This window comes from Pygocentrus nattereri, chromosome 17 (genome assembly GCF_015220715.1).
Source record: "Pygocentrus nattereri isolate fPygNat1 chromosome 17, fPygNat1.pri, whole genome shotgun sequence".
In the NCBI taxonomy this organism is placed as follows: Eukaryota; Metazoa; Chordata; class Actinopteri; order Characiformes; family Serrasalmidae; genus Pygocentrus; species Pygocentrus nattereri.
The window spans coordinates 10,429,368-10,451,867 of NC_051227.1; the positions used below are offsets into that span (position 1 = coordinate 10,429,368).

Below are 22,500 nucleotides of genomic sequence, written 5' to 3' on the forward strand. Positions count from 1 at the left end.
TGTGGCCTAAACTGAGTTTAGAAAACAGCAACTACACCTTCATTTACCACCAAATAGATTCCAGAGAGAAGCATTTCAGCCTTTCAACCAGAGAGAAGAAGCCAAACCGAGGTCAGTTACCTAGACACCCAGCTAAGCTTGCTAGCTTTAGTCATTTCTGTCGTTTGACTAATCCACTTTCTCCAGTGCTGTGATAACTGGAAGACGGTGACTACAGCTAGACCTGCAACTGCACATTAATGTTACCTGCAGTAATGTTAGCTTAATATTAGGTTCCTTACTCAAAGAGTTGATGCATGAAATCTCCCTTCTCAAAATCACAGCACATTACACTACATGGCTAAAAGTATGTGGACACCTGATGTCATACATGCTTGGAGGATACCCCACTCCAAAACTAAGGGCATTAATATGAAGTTGCCCCAAACTAAAAAACAGCCCCAGATTATTATCCCTCGTCAGCCACACTTCATATTTAGCACTACACGCTCCAGTAGGTAGTGTTCTCCTGCGATCCACCAAAATCAGATTTGTCCCTCAGATTGCCAGATAGTGAAGAGTCCAGTGGTGGTTTGCTTTACACCACTCCAGCCGACACCTGGCATTGTGCATATTGAACTTATGCTTGTGCGCAAGACTTTAATTGATGAAGCTCCCAACACACGCTTCTTGTGTTTGCGATGCAACAGAGGATCTGCAATTATTACGTGGTACTCTCTGCGATCTTCATTGAACTGTTGTTACTCCTAGCTTCCATTTGACAACAACATCACTTACAATTGACTAGGGCAGATCTAGCAGGGCAGAAATTTCACAAACTTTCAGTCACTGAGCTCTTCAGTACAAACATTCTACTGCTAATGTTTGTCTATGGAGACTGCAAGGCTATGCGATTGATTTTATACACCTGTTAGCCATAGGTGTGGCTAAAACATCTGATGTCAGTAATTAGAAGGAGTGTCCACAAACCTTTGGCCAGGTGTTACAACACCTGGACATCAAACTTGACCAAAGCAGCCTTTTTGACAATTGACATCTATTGGAATGGTGTAGATTTGTGTCAGTTCTTATGTCAGATGTCATGTGGTCTCATGGACGCTGCCCTTTAGTAAAGTGGTAGCAAACTTTCTGACATGATGCCGTGTGAGACGCTGTGCAATATTTACAAGGTAATTATTTGGCTGTCACAGTTGCTGTGATAGCACTCATTTGTGGGCTGATCTCTCGACTCCCTCGCTCTTTTCTTCTTCTGAATGGAGGAATGTCCTTGAGCACATCAGGCGTGACTTTAATAACGCTCTTATCTGCCCTGCACTCATAAATAAAATATACAACCAGGCCGCCCCGTACAAAAGCAGCGAGGGACGAGGTGTGGCCTTTTCAGCAGAATGAAAAGAGAGAAAGAAAAAACAGATCAATTCCTCAATAATGCGCTTATCTAACCAAGGACACCTCTCTGACTCTGTGTGTGTGTGTGTGTGTGTGTGTGTGTGTGTGTGTGTGTGTGTGTGTGTGTGTGTGTGTGTGTGTGTGAGAGAGGCTCCTCGTGTCTATGAGTATGTATGCACAGTGCTATGCACTTTATAATGTTATGTGCATTTTATGCAGTTTGCACTTTGTGTGGTCTGCACTTTATACAGCCTGCAATTAATTTAGTTTGCGCTTGACGTGTTTTGCACTGTATGTAGTCTACACTTTGTGTAGCCTGCATTTGATTTAGTTTTAAATTGATGTGGGTTGCAATTTATGCAGTCTATACTATATAAGTCTGCATTTGATGCAGGCTAAGTCTACTCTTTATTTAGTTTGTAACGCACTATGTCCAGTCTGTACTTTATGTTCTCTGCACATTATGAATTCTGCACTTGATATAGTCTGTACTATATGCAGTCTGCACTTTATGTAGTCTGTACTACATGCAATCTACACTTTATGTTGTCTGAACTTAACATAGTCTACATTTTTTGTAGTCTGCACTATATGCAGTCTACACTTTAAGTAGTCTGTACTATATGTAGTCTGTACGATATGTATCCTGCATTTAATTTAGTTTCCATTTGTTGTAGTTTGTGCTTTATTTAGTCAGCACCATATGATATGTACTGCATGTCATGTATTTTGCATTATATGTAGTCTGAACTTTGTGTAGCCTGCATTTGATTTGGTTTGAAATTGATATAGTTTGTAATTTATGTGGTCTATACTATATGTAGTCTGCATTTGATAAAGTCTATAGTTTACATAGTCTACACTTGATTTAATGCTTGTCTGCTCTTTATGTTGTCTGCACTATATACAATTTACACTTTATTCAGCCTGCACTATATTCAGTCTACACTTTATGTGGTCTGCACTTCAAGTAGCCTGTATTTCATCTAGTTTCCACTTGCACTTTAAGTAATCTGTACTTGATTCAATTGGTGCTTTATGTAGTCTGCTCTACATGCAATCTACACTTTATGTTGTCAGAACTTTACATCGTCTACATTTTTTGAGGTCTTCACAATATGCAGTTTACACTTTATGTTTCCTGCACTTTATTTAGTCTGCACTATGCCTATTCTGTACTTTATGGTTTCTGCACTACATGCAATTTACACTGTTATCCGTACTTTATGTTGTCAGAAATTTATGTAGTCTGCACTATATGCTGTCTACATTTTGTTGTCTGCAAATTATGTAGTCTGCACTTAATTTAGTTTGCTTTAACTTGCTTTAGTTTAATTTAGTTTCACTATGTGCAGTCTACATTTGATGCCCATACTTCATGTTGTCTGAACTTTGTCATCTACAATACATGTAGTCTGCACTTGATGTTTTATCCACTTGTTGAAGTCTGCACTTGATGATGTTTTATGCACTTTGATACATCCTGCACTTCATTCAGTTTGCACCTGATGTCATTTACACTTTATGTAGTCTGCATTTAATGTAGTTTTTCACTTTATGATGTAGTCTGCATTTGAAATAGGCTGCACTTCATGTAGTCTGCAGTTTAGGTAGTCTACACTTCATGTACTCCATTTGATGTATTTTGCACTGGTTTGCATTAACGTAGACTGACATACTCTGCACTTTATTGACAGACTGCATTTACTGCAGTCTGCACTCGATGATGTAGTCTGCACTTAATGTAGTCTCTAGCTGGTGTAGTCTGTACTTGATGATATAGTCTACATTTTAAGTTCTAGTAGTTAAGATATAATGCCACTGTTGTATGGTGGGTGTACGTGCGTTACTCACATAGTTGATGACTTTGAGCTGAAGCGAAGCGGCATCCAGATCATACAGCTCCCCTGTCAATCACACCAAACACAGCAATTACAGAGAGTAACTGCAGAGTAATCAAACAATGATCCATATCTATACATCATAACAGATACATACAGCCTATAGCACAGAGATAGAGCTGCTTCATAATAATAAACATGTCATATGCTGTTCTGAGTTGAGGAGTGTTATGATACCATTACCTGCTTACGCTAAGTATACTCTATATAGCATCATGACATTAAATAATATACATCAGCCATGACCTTTACTGGTAATGGTAACATGACACTGTTATAATGGGACATGACCACACATGACAGCATATGACAACTGGCTGGTCAGTGTTGTGAGTCCAAGTAAAGTGTTACTGCATCGGGTACTGATCACTGTTATAAACACTGAATACAGACAGAGACTGTCTCTCTCTCTCTCTCTCTCTCTCTCTCAAACACACACACACACACACACACACACACACACACACACACACACACAGATAAACTTGTTAGTGTCTACCAGCTCAGGATTAGGAGTGTGTGTGTGTGTGTGGGTGTGTGTGTGGGTGTCAGTGATACACAGATTTAGCCAGTGTGTGTGTGACAGCGTGATAAGAAGGGAGAGCTGTCACCAGTGTGGCTCAGAAATCAGAGTGGAAAATTGAGCAGGTGCTTGGAGACTGTGAGAGACGAGCGTTTGAAGGTGTGTATGTGTGTTATGTTGGCTCGTCATGCTTTCCCATCTTTTTGGTTTGCTTTGGGTCGTCCTGGCCTGTTGTGCCTCAATTAAAACAAGTGCAATGGCTTGAAACTCACATGAAATGAAATCTCATTGGAGTTGGTTAATGTAAAAAGCCCTGCAATTCACTTGCAACCCATCTGAAACTTAGCCAAAACATCTGCAACTGTCTCAAGACAGGAAACAATTCTGACGAAACAGCCAATCAAATTGCAGATGACACGTCACGTGATTGTGTCGAACAGCTTTGCTTCAAGAACATAAAACAGAAGATGGTTGAAGTACTTTTGTTTTTCGATGACAAAAAAAGCAAACGTTTCTTGAAGCTAACATTTCTGTATCCAACTTGCTTCACTATCCAACAGCTAGCCAACCTATAGAATCCCAGATGGTGTTACTAGGTGGTTGCTACAGTATCCCAGGTGGCTGCTAGGGTGTTACAAAGTGATTGCTTGTGCCCATTGCCCAAATTTTTGCACATGACTTTAGCTAGCTAGATACGTAGGCAAGTCGGTAGATTGGTCGTTCGGTAGGTAGGTTGGGAGGTAGGGATATTTGAGTCCTCGTTCCTCTCAGCTTTTCTTCCACATGCTCTTCACGAAGTTCTCCTTTTGAGTCTTGGTTCTTGTCAGCTTTTCTTCCTTATGCTCTTCAGGAGGTTCTCTTTTTAGGTCTTAGATCCTCTCAGCATTTCTTCCTCATTCTCTTCAGAAGGTTCTCTTTTTGAGTCTTGGTTCTTGTCAGCTTTTCTTCCTTATGTTCTTCAGGAGGTTCCCCTTTTGAGTCTTAGTTCCTCTCAGTGGTTCTTATGCTCCTTAGGAGTTTATCCTTTTGACTCTTGGTTCTTTTCAGGTGCTCCTTGTTTCTGCTTTAGGACAATGTCAGCCATGAACAGTGCCATTCAAATAAAACTGAACTGAATCACTACAGAATAGATGTTTCAGATCATCATCAACATTTTCCTACTTGAGTCATTATGTAACTGAAGTAATAAGTACTTTTAACTGAGTAAGTTTTTACATGAATCATGTTAAGTTGTGGTATATTACATTAGACTGGGGGGAAAGGCAGCAGATGGAAGAGCTCCCTGCTACGGAAGAAAATCCAGTGAGTGGACCCACTCAGACACAGTGTCATGATTGGAGCAGCCTACGCTTACATGGATACAAAGTGTAGGCTAAAACCCATTTGTTTCGCCAGGCACATAATTAAGTCCCATGGAACTGGAGAAAACGCCAAGCTGACTCCCAAGAACACATCCTGTGTTTGGGGCAAGGGAGGGCTACCTCCTGCACTCAGGACCTCATTAGGGACAAGGAGGAAGCCGAAAATAAGTGTGTTGTGTCAAGCTGGTCCAGTCAGAGATGACATATCACCTAATTGTTTGGTGACCACAATGTAACCTCCTACAGTTATTATAAACTTGTGTTGGCTGTCCTGTGAAGCCAATAAGCATGTCAAGCTGGCCCACAAGGAGCTGACACAAAACTAATCGTTCGGGGACCAAGGAGCCAACTGAGGCATTTTCTCAAATGCCAAAAATAACAAATAATTCACTGACTGAAAAAACAAGACACCTATAGGAGTAAACAAAGTTAATTGTTTAGAGACTAAATAGCCGAGCAAGAAACCGTCTTATGCCTGTCTTTGTGGCCATAACAGCCTCCACTTTTCTGTGAAGGCTTTCCACAAGAGTTTGGAGTGTATCTTTGGGAATTTGTGCTGAATCAGTCAAAAGAGCATCAGGCACTGATGGTGGATGAGAGGGTCTGGCTGACAATCAACGTTCCAGTTCATCCCAAAGATGTATAGTGGTGTGGAGGGCAGGGCTCTGTGAAAGCATCTAGAGTTAACTTCATAAACCTTGTCTTTACGGACGTTGCTTTGTGCACAGGGGCTCAGTCATGCTGGAACAGGAAAGGCTCTGTTGCCACAAAGTTGGTCTAAAATGTCTTTGTGCTGTAGCATCAACATCACCCTTCACTGAAACCCTGAAAAGTAGCCCCAGCTCATTATTCCCCCTCCACCAAACTTTACTGCTGGCACTGTGCATTCTGGTAGGTTAGTGTTCTCCTGGCATCTGCCAAACCAAGGTCAGACTGCCAGATAGAGAAGCTGATTCATCACTCCAGAGAACATGTTTCCACAGAGCCCAGTGGCTCTGTGTTTTACACTATTCTTCCCCTCAATGCTTGGCAGCCATAGAAACTCCCAACACACAGATCTTTTGCTGATGTTGCTTCCAGAGGTAGTTTAGAACTCAGGACAGGTACTGTGCACTTCAGGTGGCTTCGTGGCTGAGCTGCTGTTGCTCTTAGATGCTTCCATTTCACAATAATAGCACTTATAGTCTGGGGTAGATCTAGCAGAACAGAAATTTCACAAACGGGATTGTGGCAAAAGTTTAAAAGCCACCAACTCTTCAGTATGACCCATTCTACTGCCAGAATGGGTCGTACTGCTAAAGTTTCTCGAAATTGCAAGACTATGTGCTTGATTTTATCCATCAGAGCAGTGGTGGTGGCTGAAACAGCTGAACTCAATAATTAGGAGGGGTGTCCACATACTTAGGACTACATAGGGTAGCTAAGTGTTCGGTGATTAAGCAGCTAAGCAATAAATATTCTAAAATAGAAGCAATATTGAATCACTTAGAGACTAAACAGCCAAGTAAGGACCCTTCTAAAATGGCAAATATCACAAATCATTTAGAGGCCTAGCAAGAAACCTGAACAGCTGAAAAAGGAACCTTCAAGAACGGAAAACATGGTGAATTGTTAGACTGAAAGACCAAGCAAGAATCCAGCTATAACATTTCTGCGATTTAACAGCTGGAAAAGACGAATATTCAAAGTATCTATCAAGTGTAGTGCAGTTCATTAGTAAATACTCAGTGCCACAGTTTTTGATTTGACTTTTGGCTCTGGACATATATATTTAGATTCGGACTACACAAACCAGTACATACCTTTGAATTAAAGCAGGTGTTCTGCATTTTAAACTTGTGACCATTGTTTTACTTCAAATATGCTGGACTACAGGGCCAAAACAAAATTACCTACCAGCTGTAGTCCACACCATGTTTGACCCTCATTTTAGTTACATAATTTAACTTTACCTTTCATTTAGCAGCTCATAGGCAGGACAGGAAAAGTCTTAACGTTTACTGTTTGGCCTGTAAGTAAGTATCCAGCTCCAAATTCATCAAACTCAACAAGAGTCCCAACGTAAGATCGTCATTGTTGTGCTCCTTATGACGTAAAAAAGGGGGGGAAACTGATTCCAGATCCACACAGATTGTGCTTGTTTGTACTAAACGGACAGTTGTTGCTATTGTCCACATACCAAAGGCCTGTTTGACGGGGTGTGAGGTCCGGCTCTTGTGATGCCTGCTGTTTCATTTTGGGGAAGCTTCTAGCATGTGGTCACTTTTGCTTGGTCAGGGCAGATGACTTTTGTTTATACAATAGCAGTCTGGTCAAGATAAGACCGAGGGAGTTCCCGTTGCTGAGTGAGAAACATGGGCACTCACATGGCAGTCAGGACGGGTGTTCCCTGTGACCACTGCTTTCACTGTGAGGCTGACCTTTACAAATAGCCTTAACAGCCAAACACTAATACAATAGCATAACCCTCAGCATAACATTTATAGTGTTCTGCCTCAGCGTTCTGCTACTGAGAGCACCTTGCTGCTTAGATATCCTCTACCCCTCCATCAATGGTCAGCTTTTGAGCACAGAGCCTCTCTTGGCTGGACCGACACCTACAACTCTGCTGGGTCTGATACCTACATACCAGCACCACACATGCTCCCAAGTCACTACCATGCTGTAGTTGAGAATGCTCCACCATCTCAATAATATCTTGTCAGCAGTGGTCCTGTGGTCAGAAACTGACCAGTGAGGTAGAGGGGAGGCTGACAAATTGTGTGTGACATCAGTTGGGCAACAGTCTGTAATTGAAATACATGGAAGACCTGTATTTATAGCAGCTCATGAAGTGGACGGCGAGTGTACAGGTGAAGAACAGTGAAATTTCATGAGTTCAGCTCATTTGTGAAAATTATGAAAAGGTACAAATACCAACTTTTCACCTGGAAAAACTGATTTGAGCTTCACAATCAGACCTTAAACCCACTGCTGGAGCTTTGAGGGCACTTTTGTTTGTACCTTGATAAACGAAACATGTACCTGCACAGAACCTTCATTTCTGACAGTGTACAGCTGCTTTTCAGCTCTCATGAGTCTCTATAATGTTACTTCCTGCACAGAATAGTTTTTATGTGGTCATTCAATGTTGCAAACTTTGCACAGCCTGTGCTGTGATTTTGAATGTGAAATGAGAACATCTTTGTTTGGCTCTCAGTCACTCTTTACACATCGTTTGATTAGGCCACTTTCCATGTAATGATAATTGAATAAAATTGCAGCCCCTCATTTGACATGGTAATTTTATGCAAAAGAAGCCTTGTCCTTGTTAAAATTCACAAGCTCTTGAAATTGTTATAAATATATTTGGACCACTGGCCTATTTATTCAATTCTGCCAGTTCAGAAGTGCAAATTCCAGCAGAGAACAATGCATTCTGGTGTGTGTAGTCTTGATATTAATCTAACATGAGGCCTTATCCTCCTAAAGAAATTAGGTTTATTATTTAGTTAATTTTGCTATTTGTATCTTGAGACACCTGCTAGCTATGTAAAATTGTCGTTGGACAGCATGTAGTTTGCAAATAAACGGATGTCCTCATACGAGAACAGTGAGCTTCTTTTTTTGTAACAGTTTAAAAATACTTGCATATAAAAAGCGAGTAGCTGGCAAGGGTCGCAGCAAAAAACCTTCAGAAGGACCTGAAGATGTGTGCTGTAAGGACGTAAAGAACGTCAGTGACTTATGTTCTGTGTTCAGACTTTACATGTGGTTTAGGCAGCATACTGTGCTAAATTCAGGAAAAACATGTAAAGCACAGACAGATTATACTGTATCAAACACCTTATTGTGGGGCTACATTGTAGCAATACATTACAACACCTAGTTTTATCAGCTTTACTGTAAAAATACACATCAAACATACTTTTCTGAACTGACAAAAGGCCACAACCTTCAATATAATTTAGCTTTTTAGTTTTCATGGACATTTCTCACAGTCACTGTTGTAATTTGCAGCATTACTGAACCTCCATCTGCACTGTGTAATAAAGCAGCAATGGATGGTCACCAGTTTTCAGCCTCCCTTGAAAAGCTTCCTTCAGCCTCAGCCCAGCCAGTGGGAGAGCAGTTGGGCGTGTCCGGTAGTTCTTTCCAACACGGATGAAAAAATGAGTCACATTGCGTGTGATAGTAAGGTGGTAGTAACTTCAGGCTCCTGCAGATGGCGCTGCATGAGGATGATTGGGCAATAAGTACTTATGGGGTGTGTGACAGGACTCATAGATTGAGAAAAGGTGGTACAGTGTAGTGAATGTCTCGAGTCTGTATCGAAGCGAATGGTCATACGAGTCGACCAGCAGTGGCAAAAATCCCAGTCTACAGGAAATTTTCAACAGAACTGTGGCTCAAAGATAGAAGTGACAGACAGGGGCCACCATGGTGCCAGAGCATATTCCACAAAAAAAAAATCTGTGCAAAGTGGACAATATTCATCATCATATTGGGCAGTGTTAGAGGCCGGACGCTTGACACTAGAAACTTTTTATGCTTCATTTTTGAAGAGAAAAAGTCCATCTGGCTCGGTTCTTCCTTCTCAGGTCATGAGAACATTAGTAACATTAGCAAGCACCCTGAACACCACAACTAGCCGTAACGCTGGGGAGCGAGGAGGCGGACGCATGTGCGGAGATAAGCGACTTTTATTTAGGGCAAATCCAGGGTCAGGGACAAAACGGTCCATTTTCAGACATGACGAAATGAACACTGAATCAAACAACACCAAACACCACGAGAAGACAATACATCCAACACGATCAAACAGTACAACCAGAACAGTACAAAGACCAGCACTAGACTAAGGAAAACACAGGGTTTAAATACAAGAGGGCTAACGAGGGTTCACAAGACACAGGTGGAAAACACAGGTGGAAACAATCGGGAGCGGAGTAACCAAACTAGGACTAGACCAAAACACAACACGAACATGTGGACAGGACAGGGAGGGGCCAATCGTGATATTAGCAAAGAGACACAACATCATATTTATACGTTTGCAAGTTCGGACTGTGTCTTCAACACATATTTGGTACTATGAGGGAAGACTGACTGAAGGAGGAAGAGACCTCTGAGAACTTCTTGGGATGGTTGGAAGTCTTGGGAGGCTTCTGTCTGGAGCTAGAAGGCCAGAAAACCCTCTTAATGGTGGTAGGCCTGATATAGGAGTGTGGAATAAGTCAGTGATGCGGAAAACTTGCAAGTGGGGTAGTGGTGGGAAGTGCTAGGACTTTGTCATGGGAAATGGAAGGTAACGATGGGAATTAATAGGGTGCGAGATTACAAGGAAGGAGGGGTTTCAGACATGGGCCTCCTCTCAAATTTCAGTTATTCTTTACCCCATTTAATGTAAACTACTCAACAAGCTACAGTGGTGAGGGTTTTCAAGATTTTTAGGCAAACCTCATGAAAGGTGACACATGATGAGCAGAACTTTTCTTGGGAAGAAGAACATTTTTCAACTTGATCGAGAGGAGACTCTCATTATTTACTTTTATTTACACTTTTGCATTAACGAACACAGAAATGCTACCATTTAAATGTTTAAAGAGCTAGCTAACCTACATTAATATCAGTGAATCAGAGCACATGCAACAAGTTTATACTTACCTTATATACTTAACTAGTGGTAAAGATAGTTAACATAATAACCTACTCAATAAAACAGCTTCCATGCTGGCCTAAACTGGTTTATGCTGGTCACCCAGCATGGTCACACTGGTTGATCAGCATACCAGCTTCCAAAACCACAACATATGCTGGTCTTCAAAGTGACCAGCCATGCTGGTCTATGTTGGTATTTCTAGCAAGGTGGTCAGGTTAGCTACACTGCTCAAAAAAATAAAGGGAACACTCAAATATCACATCCTAGATCTGAATGAATGAAATATTAAAGTGGAAATTTCTCAATTTTATTGAATAAAATTAAAGTGGAAAAACACACTACAGGCTGATCCAACTTTGATGTAATGTATGATCTCCCTACAATGCCTGGGCATGCTCCTGATGAGGTGGCGGATGGTCTCCTGAGGGATCTCCTCCCAGACCTGGACTAAAGCATCCGCCAACTCCTGAACAGTCTGTGGTGCAACGTGGCTTTGGTGGATGGAGCGAGACATGATGTCCCAGATGTGCTCAATCGGATTCAGGTCTGGGGAACGGGCAGGCCAGTCCATCGCTTCAATGCCTTCATCTTGCAGGAACTGCTGACACACTCCAGCCACATGAGGTCTAGCATTGTCCTGCATTAGGAGGAACCCAGGGCCAACCGCACCAGCATATGGTCTCACAAGGGGTCTGAGGATCTCATCTCGGTACCTAATGGCAGTTAGGCTACCTCTGGCGAGCACATGGAGGGCTGTGTGGCCCTCCAAAGAAATGCCACCCACACCATTACTGACCCACTGGCAAACCGGTCATGCTGAAGGATGTTGCAGGCAGCAGATCACTCCCTGGCATCTCCAGACTGTGAGCACAACCCCCATCTGTGGATGTTGGGCCCTCATACCATCCTCATGGAGTCGGTTTCTAACCGTTTGTGCAGACACATGCACACTTGTGGTCCTGCTGGAGTAGTGGTCTGTGGTCCCCACCTGCAGAATCACTCCTTTATTGAGTGTGTCTTGCTAATTGCCAATAATTTCCACCTTTTGTCTATTCCATTTGAACAACAGCTGTGAAATTGATTGTCAGTCAGTGTTGCTTCCTAAGTGGACAGTTTGACTTAACAGAAGTTTGATTTACTTGGAGTTATATTGTGTTGTTTAAGTGTTCCCTTTATTTTTTTGAGCAGTGTGATGATACTTGGCTAGTTGGATGTTACCAACCCCACTATAGCAATGTCTCCAAGCCCACATAAAATGAAATTCTGGCTGTGTGGCTATGAGTGTGTCTTACCACAAAGCTGCAGAATCTTGCGATCTAATTCTCTGTAATCTTTTTCCTTTGTGGCGGCGGAGTCTTCTTTGAGTGGTGCATCATGGGTTTGGGCTGATGGCCATGCTGATGTCCTCTGTAGTGCCTGCACTCTTTTGCAGGCTACGGTAAGCTAGCAGGAACATACAGAACATACAAAAGGCAATCAGAATATACAGGCTAGAAGAAAGGAAAATAGAGGCCTCCTACAAAGAAACCACGAAAGCTCCAGCCCCAGTGTGTCCGGCTAGATTTCCGCTAGATTATCTTGACTGCGTTTGTTCCAAAAGAGCTGCTATGGACTCTGAAAATGACATTGTTCAGATGAGATGGGAAATGGTCTGCCATCAAAGTCATTTTAGCTACAGCACCCCTTACGGTGCCTTTTTTGCTATTGAAAACAGTGTTTTTGGAAAGGCCTTCATCTCATTCCCTGGGGCGTTTTTATTTCCGTCTTTGTTATTTTTCTCGAGAAAGGTCATTCCTTTCTCTCTCTCGCTCTCTCTCAATCACTTTCTCTTGTTATCTCTCTTTCTCTCTCTATCATCCTACCCTCTCTCTCGAGATTGCTTGCTCTGTGTCTCCCTCTCTTTAGCCCTCTTTCTACTTGAAGTCTCTTCACTTAGGGCACCCTGTGGAGAAGCCAAAGTCAGCTCTTGTTCAACGCAGCTCTGTAGGTTCCGTGGCTCTAAACAAAGCAAATGCATGATGACACCAGCATTCAATCCTTTTATTGCTAAAGCTTTTGGCTTTTGCTGCCTCTCTCCAGAGCAACTTCACCCAGAGATCAGGACCCAACTCACGATTTGAGTCGCTAACTTATTGACATGCAATGCAACTCATGCTTAAAAACTTATGCCTTGCAAATCAAACTCAGACTTTAAAGCATATGACCCCTAACTCAACTCAGACTTTAATGTTTATACCTCTCATATAATATACCTGCAACTCAACTCTGACTTTAAAGCTTATGACTTCAAATCTTAGGAGTCACAACTCAACTGACGCTTTAAACTTTATCACCCAAAATTCAATTCAGACTTCAAAGCTCATGATTCTCAACTCAACTCAGATTTCAAAGCTTATGACTTGCATCTCAGACGTCAAAGCTTGTGAGCCACACTCAACGCGGACTTCTACACTTATGACACGTGACTTGACTCACACTAAAAAGCATTCAATTCGCGACTCAACAAAAACTTCAAAACTTATGACTCACAACTCAACTCAGACTTCAAGGTTTATGAGTCACAACTCAACCCTAACACTTGACTTGCAACTCAGCTGAGAGCTCACAAAGCTCATGAGTTGCAGCTCAACTCACATCGAAAACCTTATGACCTGCAACATAACATTAGACTTTAAAGCTTATCATTTGTAAGTCAACCCAAATTTTGAAGCTTTTGACCTGCGACTCAATTCAGACTTTAAAGCTTCACTATTCGTCTTGGACTTCTTAATCACATACTGAATCTGTGAATCTAATAACCCAGATTGTATACAGAAATAAATATTATTGTCAAATCTTCTCTGATCCAGAAATGGTGTCAATACAAAAATCAAATGATCTTGAATTCCTTCCAATGTGCAAATATAATTGCTCGGATGTTGATTTAGACTGTATATCTATATATTCTGGACATGATTCTGAGTCTATGGCTAGGGACTCTGAACTTGCTTTGGATTCCATGGATATGGACTCTGTACCCCATTTAGAATGTACAGTTAAGGACTCTGGACATGACTCGGATTCTAAGACTAGGGACTCTAGACTTGATTTAGACTCTACAGATGGGGATTATGGCTTAATTTAGAGTCTATAGCTGGATACTCTGGACCTGACAGTCAACAGTGAGGGACTCCAGACTTGACTTTGACTCTACACATAAGGACTCTGGACTTTGCAGCCAGAAACTCTGGACCTGTCTCAAAGTGAGTAGAGACTTTGGAGTTCACTCAGATTCTATGGTACATTTGCAAAAAAGGTTGGGCCTGGATTAACACTTGGCCTTACAAGAGCTTCACACAAAGGCCTGAGGCTAACTGGGAACCTTTGAGTCTCAGAGAGAATTAGGACGTGATGAAGACAAAAATGACTTCATCTTACAATCGGGAATATGCACAAAACAACAAAGAACTAGCTCTGCAGTGATGCAGGACTTGGCACTAATAAGGCTTTTTCTGTTGCCCAAGGCTTGTCATGCTGTAAACTTTAATGGGTTTGGTCATTCTTAAGCAAGGGTGTCCAAACGTTTTCAAAGAGGGCCAGATCATATTGCGTCAAAATACCCAAGGGCCCAAAATATTATTCACACACACATTACCTAAGCCACTTATCTTTCTGGGTCATGAAGGGTGCTGGAGCCTATAGTGGTTATTGGATGGAAAGCAGGAAACACCCTGGACAGGTTGCCAGTCCATCCCAGGGAAAAATATCACTACATCCCTGTATGAAAGATCTTTTTTGTTGGATTTCTCAGAGCAATTTGGATCAACAAGCACTCATAACAAATTAATAATAATAAATTATTCCCACAGTCTCTAGTTCGCAGTGTTAAGAATGAGTGCAGTCTTTAAAAAGTCATTAAATTACGCTGCAGGTCTAGTCAGAGAATAAAGGCCCTAGCCAAATTCGTTACCGTTATGCTGTAATTTTACAGCACTGCTACCACCATCAGGTATAAGGAAAAACTGCAACATACTGGCTGTTGGGCAATTTATCACACACTCTAAAACAGAAGCCATGGGCCAACAAAAATCACATTTGGGCCTGACTTTGGACGTCCCTGTTCTAAAGCATCCAGAACAGCAGCCAGAACAGCACCCAGAAAAAAACTGCAATTATACATTTGATCACAGCTTGATAAATGTTTGTTCCCAACTGTGTGTGTGTGTGTGTGTGTGTGTGTGTGTGTGTGTGTGTGTGTGTGTATGTCTGCTAGCAATGTCAGTACAAGTATAGATGCCTGAAAATATTTCAAAAGAATTTTGGCATTTGTGCTGGATCTGGGACCAATTTTCGGCCTAGTGAGGCCGGTTCATGGAAACATCTGTGAGATGCGACGAGATGGAAAGAAGTTCCACAGACAAAGTGTGAATCCGTAAACACACCTCAAACACATCATCATCAGTTCAAACGGCACTGAGTGTCAGAGTCCCAGAAGAAAATGCAGAATGATCGAAATTGGAACGACCTCTCACAAATTGGAATGTATACAACTTGATCTCTCCATGCTCTTTCTCCTGAGAAGAACAAGGGAAGGATGGATGGAAAAAGATTCTGGGGTCAAACAGTTGGTTTTAACAGCCAGTGACCATCAATCATCCAGAAAAAAATTTATGAAATCGAAGGACTGGTGCCTCTCTATGATCCAAAAGATACAAAGCACTGCAAAAATGGTGTGTCACGTAAAATGATCCCAGATTTAATCAAGAAATTCAATATTTCACCTGTTGAGATTGCTGCAGGCTTAATTTAAGATTTAAGATATATTTTTCTTATTTCTAGACATTTTTTACTTGTTTTAACTCATTTTATCCTGTAAAATAATCTCACCGGCAGATAATTTTGCCTGTTTTAAGAAATGTGCTGGAAAAAAAAGCATTGAAAAATGACATCATCGGTCACATCACACAAATTCTGCTTAAAATGTCAGTACCCAAAACTTAAAACAATCCCAGTTTTAGGCACCCTATTATGTCCTAACCAGGTAGACGTTCCCATCATCACTGCTGTAAAGAAAAGTCAGCTAGGTTCTCTACAATGCTCCATTTAAAACTACGCTGAATGACTGCCTTAACCACAGAATTATGCGGAAATTTTGAAATTCTGAAATTCCCAATGGATTTCAATGGATTTCCATCCTGACTCCCACAAAAACCACTACACCATTGAGATTTATTGTTTTTTTTTTTTTAATCATTAACTGTTTACAGAGGTGATTGAAGTGCCTGCCACCAGCTACCGAACACATGGAACACATGGTTCTTGTCCCAGCTAGAAGACACTGGAGAGTTCTCTTTGCCGAAATGCAAAGATTTAAGAGCAATGGTGCAGGAAAACAAGAAAAACAGCTTCCATCTGCTCATTTCATGCTGCAGCCTTGTCTGTAGTGTGTACACTGTGTGAGTGTGTCTTACATGCTTCTCCAGAAGATTAAGGTTCTGCTCATCCTGGTCCATGAGCTGTCGGCAGCTGACCTGTTGAGATGAGAAAAGGAATGATGAGGGAACGTTCAGGGACGGGAGGGTTGCTTTACAATTGTATTCCAGCACAGAATCTAATCAGCCAACTGTGTGGCAGCAGTGCAGTGCACAAAAGCATGTAGATATGGGTCAGCAGCTTCAGGTAATGTTCAAATCAACCATCAGAATGGAGAAAAAATGTGATCTCAGTGATTTATTTGTTTATTTCTGTTTATTTACTGAGTTTATCATATTGGAAAATGTAAAATGAATGTGTGCAATGACTATTTGGTTCCATCTATTTTGGTTTTTCCCCCGGATGTCAAACTCAGCCAGTGGTTGGTTAGTGTAGTGGGTAACATCTCTGCCTTCTACGCTGTAGACTGGGGTTCAATCCCCTGCCTGGGTAAGCACCCTACACTATACCAGTAAGAGTCCTTGGGCAAGACTCCTAACACTGCCTTTGCCTCCCTGTGTAATAAAATCTAACTGTAAGCTGCTCTGGATAAGAGCGTCTGGAAAATGAACAGTGGTTGTGCATTAAAATAGTGCAGAAGTGTGTTCTTTGCCTAGGGACTTATTCCCACATAGAGAGTCAACAATACAGGACATTTGGACAGGTGCACCCAAACTTTTGCACATGAATGTAATCTGCCAGAGCTTTGCATTCCGGACATGCAGTGAAGAAAAAAAAAACAAGGAAAAAAATAAAGTGTTATTTTTTTCCTTGTTTTTTCTTTTCTTCACTGCATTGTTCGACACAAACCACAAACACTGAAAAAACCCAGTTTAATTGTGTTTTCAAGTTCACAAAAATAGGACATTGATAAGAAATGAAGAAATACAGCGAGTGAGTGAGAGACATACAGAGAGAGAAAAGAGAGAGAGAGCCGGAGTCAAAACTCCAGTTGCCACCTTCTGGGTCATTCTGAATTACTGCTACGTTCTACATCAGCCAGATGTAACATCAGCCAGAAACAGCAAGGGAGATACTTAATTCAGTTTGATATAGTGTTATAGACTATAGCATGCTAAGCTATATTTAATACAGCCTGATGAAACATGCATTTGCGTATGAGTATTTGCACAAAAACGTGAGAAATAATTCAGAGGCCCGTGTAGATTTCATCAGGGTTTTGGTATTTTGGACTCCTGAGCTGAATCTGGGAGTAATTCCTGCAATTTTGAGGCCGGTTCAAGGAAACATCTGGGAGAGGTGGGCGACAAGATGGAAAGAAGTTCCGCACACAGACTGTGAAGACTATAAACACGTTTCGAACACGTCTTCATCTTCAGCTCGTCTGGCTTTGACTTCGCACACGCTTCGCACAAACACACTGAGAGCTACAGCAAATCATAGAGGCAGTGTGACTTGAATATTTGTAGTTATGGTTATTAAAACACAGCCACTGTTCACTTTATTACACGGTACTTGCACTCACCACATATACTCAACACAACACGTTTTTAAACAGGTTCAAGCACAAATCTTAATTCTACAGAAGATGGGAGAGTAAAATGCAAATGAAAACAGAAAGCAAACATTGTTGCAAATGACCTGTATTTAAATGAAAACATACAAAGACAAGATATTTAAGGTTTTACCTTATCAACATTATTGATTTTGTATACTTATGTTTGGAAATTGATGCCTGCAACAGGTTCCAGAACACCTTTGCCACCAACCACCTTTGGACACCACAGTAACAACCTAGTAACACCTTTGCAACCACCTGGGATACCATGGCAATAGCTTAGCAACACCTTAGCAACCACGACGACACAACAGTAACAACATAGTAACACCATTGCAACCACCTAGGATACCATAGCAATAGCATAACAACACATTAGCAACCACCTAGGGTACCATAGCAATAGCATAGCAACACCTTTGCAACCACCTAGGATACCATAGCAATGGCTTACCAACACCTGGGATAACAAAACAGCAGCACAGCAATATCATTGCAACCACAGCAGTGGCCCAGCAAAATATTAGCAACCACATGAGACACCAAAGTAACAACCTAGTAATACCTTTACAATCACCTAGGATACCATAGCAATGGTTTAGCAACACCTTAGCAACCACCCAGGATAACAAAGCAGTAATAATAGCAACATCACTGCAACCACTTGAGATTCCGTAGCCTAGCAGGCTAAAACACAGCGACAGCATGTTGTTTCTTTTCACTAGATAATGAGATGATGTTTTGAACAGATGGTCATTTCCCCCTTTTTTCCCAGTATCTGCTGGACCACAGCAGTGAAAAGCATATCTTATTATTTCTTGAATTTTGTGGTAGTTAATCTTTTCAAACCAAAACCGAGACATTTCCACTTTCATTCCCGAAACAGTCGAGGCGCTGTGCCTATACTGAATTGAATTAACAACCATTTGTCCCTGTGTTTTGCACACTGTGGACACTTGCCCAGAGCGGTGGGCAGCCCTATCCACGGTGCCCGGTGAGCAGTTGGGGGTTAGGTGTCTTGCTCAAGGACACCTCAGTCATGAACCGTGAGCCGAGGGGATCGAACCAGCGACCTTCCGGTCACAATGCTGGTTCCCTGACCTCCAGCCCACTACTGCCCCTGTATATGTTTTTATATATATATATATATATATATATATATATATGTGTGTGTGTGTGTGTGTGTGTGTGTGTGTGTGTGTGTGTTTGAGAACAGTACATAGACAATATATCAAATGTTGACGCTGAGAATTTTTATAGCTTTTTTTTATAAATGTATACTTTATATTAAATGTAGGGTTTAAATGACCTGCACATCACATCACACGTTTTTATTTACACGTGGCACAGTGTCCCAACTTTTTTGGAAACGAGGTTGCAGAGTCAGTCCAAGCTCAGCGAATAAAACATGCATTAAATAAATATTTCTACATTCTATATTCATGAATTAGGCCATAAAATGACAACAGCGCAAAAAACACGCTTAACGCTTTGCAGCTTTTTGTTTACAAAAAAGATAAACCATGATACTGAAAACGCTTTAATAACAAAAAACAGACCTAAAGTACAAGTTATTTGATGCTTTGACTTCTATTTGTTTACAAGTTGTGTCCTTTTTTCTGCACGTTACTTCTGTAAAAGTTCTCCTGGCAGTTTCAGAGCACTTTGCAAACCCCACCAAGAACAGGGTCTGTTTATCGCATTTCGTTTTCAGTCTGTATCGCCGAGACGCCAAAATCCCTCACATCTCCTCTATAATGTGATTAATAATCTGAAGAGTTCAGCTCCATTTTGTGCTGGAACAGCGATTCTAGAGGCTCATCTGCAGAAAACGTCCTCTTAGCTGGGCTTTTTGTAGGAAGTACGTCCTTTCACAGCGATAAATTTGGCCTTGTTGTTTCAAGCTGTTTCTCTAGACTCAAGAGGTAAAGGCCCACAGCAGAGCGTAGCAGCGATGCTCCAAAGACAGCATGGTGCCTTGTCTCTCTGGTGAGACGGCTGCTTTAAAAGGGTTCGTTACTAAAGTGCAGTGTGATGTTTAGTACTGTCGTCATAAAACATACGTTCTCTCTGTCAGAGTTCTCTCTCCTACTTCTCTTCTCACTCCAGTGAAAACCCCCGCCATCTCATCGCTCAAAACCTCAGAGGAGCATGAACTTTTACGATCCGAGCCAATCGGCACATTCAGAACAAAGAGCCCAGCGTTTTAGGGGAAGATTCTTCACAATGTTACTACAAGGCAGTCAGTTAATGAGAGTTAATGAGCTTCAGCAGAAAGACGGGCTGCAGAGGGCGAGCACTGGAGTTTTAAAGTGAGACCTGGTTTTACTCAAATCTAGACAACCAGGACAGCAACCGAGGCCCCAACACATGGCAGCCCCCCTACTTCATCTCCAAAGCCCACTTCATCTCCAAACATTGAGATTTGTCTCAAAATATTTTTATCAAAATATCACGACTTTATTCCCCAAATATTATGATTTTATTCTAAAAAAACAGGACTTTATTTTTGAAATATCACGACTTTATTCCCCAAATATTATGATTTTATTCTAAAAAAACAGGACTTTATTTTTTAAATATTACGACTTTATGCTCAAAGTCTATTATTTACATTTTTTGTTAACAGCGGCCCAAAAATGCTGTTGTAATTTATAGGATTTGGCAGTATGACTGTATTTAAATATGATGCCAGCACTTAGAAAAGATGATTTCAAAAGTATCATGTATCAAATTTCTGCTCCACAAATTGATTTGATTGGCTAACACATTCCACTCATTTCAGTCTCAGCTGCATTTACACTGCTGAATTCTCAGCGACAGAAACCAAGTTCTACAGATAATACGCAGACCTAGTCTTGCGTCACTCCTTTCACTGTGTGAATGATAAAGGAAACTGTCTTAAAAGCTACAAACACCACAGAAGATGTTCGGGTTCAGCTTTCACCTGACTCAAAAATCCTCTGAACGGCAGAAACCTGCCAGTCCTAAAGACCCCAGAGCAGCGTCTGATAGACGTTGGATAGAGAAAAGCCTTATATGATGATATACATCACATATTTGAAACCCATGTCTTGCCACAGCTTGACTTCTCTTTGGGTTATGCGGCTTCGTTAATGGCAGCGCCGTTTGCCCGATGCTCATTGGTCAGCAAGTGTCCATTTCTTGTTAGCCTCTTAGTTCCACTGACAAATACACCAAACATGCATTGGACAACTGACCACATCTGGGGTAAAGGGAAGAACTGAGTCAACCAGACTCAACAAGCTAGGGATTTCTGGTGTGGCATGCTGACTGTGAGCCAATTAACTCCCCATTTTTTCTGTTTTGTTTCTTTTACCTCATTTCTGAAGGGTAAGGGGGAAAAAAATCAGCTGCCCCCTTGTGGCACCAGCTGCTATGGCAATGCTGATTGTTTACCACTTACACCCTATTTTATTTTATTTATTTATTTTTACACCTGATACCCCAAGGGCAAGAAAAATATATATAATTATATAAATATACAATTTAATAAAATATAACACTTTATATAATTGTATACAGTAGTGAGTGAGACTTTTTTAGGTGTTTGTGCAGTAATTCTTACTACTACAGATGAATTAAGTGCACTTTCTGATGACTTTTTTCATCGTCCTCTTCAGAACTTCCATATAAACCAGGCCCAATCAGTGAGCAGGGTTCTTGTACACACTTGAGAAATATGAAAATGTGACTATGTGGCAGGTCGATCTTATCAGACATATTGAGGCTGAAGTTTCATGCGGTCTTTAACTTTACCGAAGCCAGTTTTTTCTTTTTTTGGAGACATTCGTTTCCTTATCTTAAATCACCACTTTGCCTGGGCGATAATTCACCACTTTCTCATTTTCCATTTGCTGGCTGTAGCTCTCCAAACTGTCTTCGCTGTGAAGAATCACATATTAAATCACAGATTTGGAGAGGAATGCTTCTTTAATTGATTCCAGAAGTTCACATTCGAGAGGACACGCTTCAGAAACGGGGCTCCTGATGGCTTCTGATGGAGACGTGGGTTGGAGAAGTTTGAGTCATCTGGGGGAGAATTTGTTTTTTATTGCTTTCTGGATTACTAACTCCAGCCATGCTCTTCATCTTCATCTCCTGAACGTCATCTAGTGCACCCAGTCACTTTACATGGAATTTTGTTTATATTTCATGGCACATCGTCGCTGCTGGAGCCAAAGCCTGTGTTTCTAAAGTCCTGTTTATCCGATGGGGACATTCTTGGTCTACCAGGTATTTCAGGTGGTTGTTAGGAATCCCATTTTCTGTATCTTTCAATCATTTTATTTGACTTTTATCCTCCACAAATCCAGTACTATAGAGTTTAATGAATACACCCATGGGTCATTTTATGAAAGAGAGGCCAGGGTATTGGCTCACTAAGTGACCATCATGGTGCAATGCAAAGGTCAGTATCTCATTCTAAATTCTGAAAAAATCATGTTTGAGTCACAGTTAGGATGGTTCAGTTTACCACGCAAGGTGGAATGAGTTCTGGAGAAAAATGAAAATGTGTGATTATGATAATGTTTATATATTTGAAATATATAGGTCTAAACTCAAGTTCAAGGACAAAGGTTTCTACGAATGTCTACGTAGAAGCCTGTTTATTTGAAATTAGTCTGAAAAGCCAGGTGGTGCAACCAGCAAGTCATATGGTGCAATACCTCATGGGGATATTCTTGGTCTAC

At 41.2% G+C, this 22,500-nt stretch overlaps 1 protein-coding gene across 4 annotated transcripts in view; it reads right to left on the reverse strand.

The window, feature by feature from the left end:
- Window positions 1-22,500, reverse strand: part of LOC108412515 (cGMP-dependent 3',5'-cyclic phosphodiesterase) — a 353,372-nt gene that overhangs the window by 50,306 nt on the left and 280,566 nt on the right. For all 4 annotated transcript variants that reach the window (XM_037546672.1, XM_037546671.1, XM_037546673.1 and 1 more), the window contains 3 exons: window positions 16,266-16,325; window positions 12,108-12,258; window positions 3,244-3,296 (listed from right to left, as the gene is read on the reverse strand). In XM_037546672.1, coding sequence (XP_037402569.1) covers window positions 3,244-3,296; window positions 12,108-12,258; window positions 16,266-16,325 — 264 coding nt within the window. The remainder of the gene's footprint in view (window positions 1-3,243; window positions 3,297-12,107; window positions 12,259-16,265; window positions 16,326-22,500) is intronic.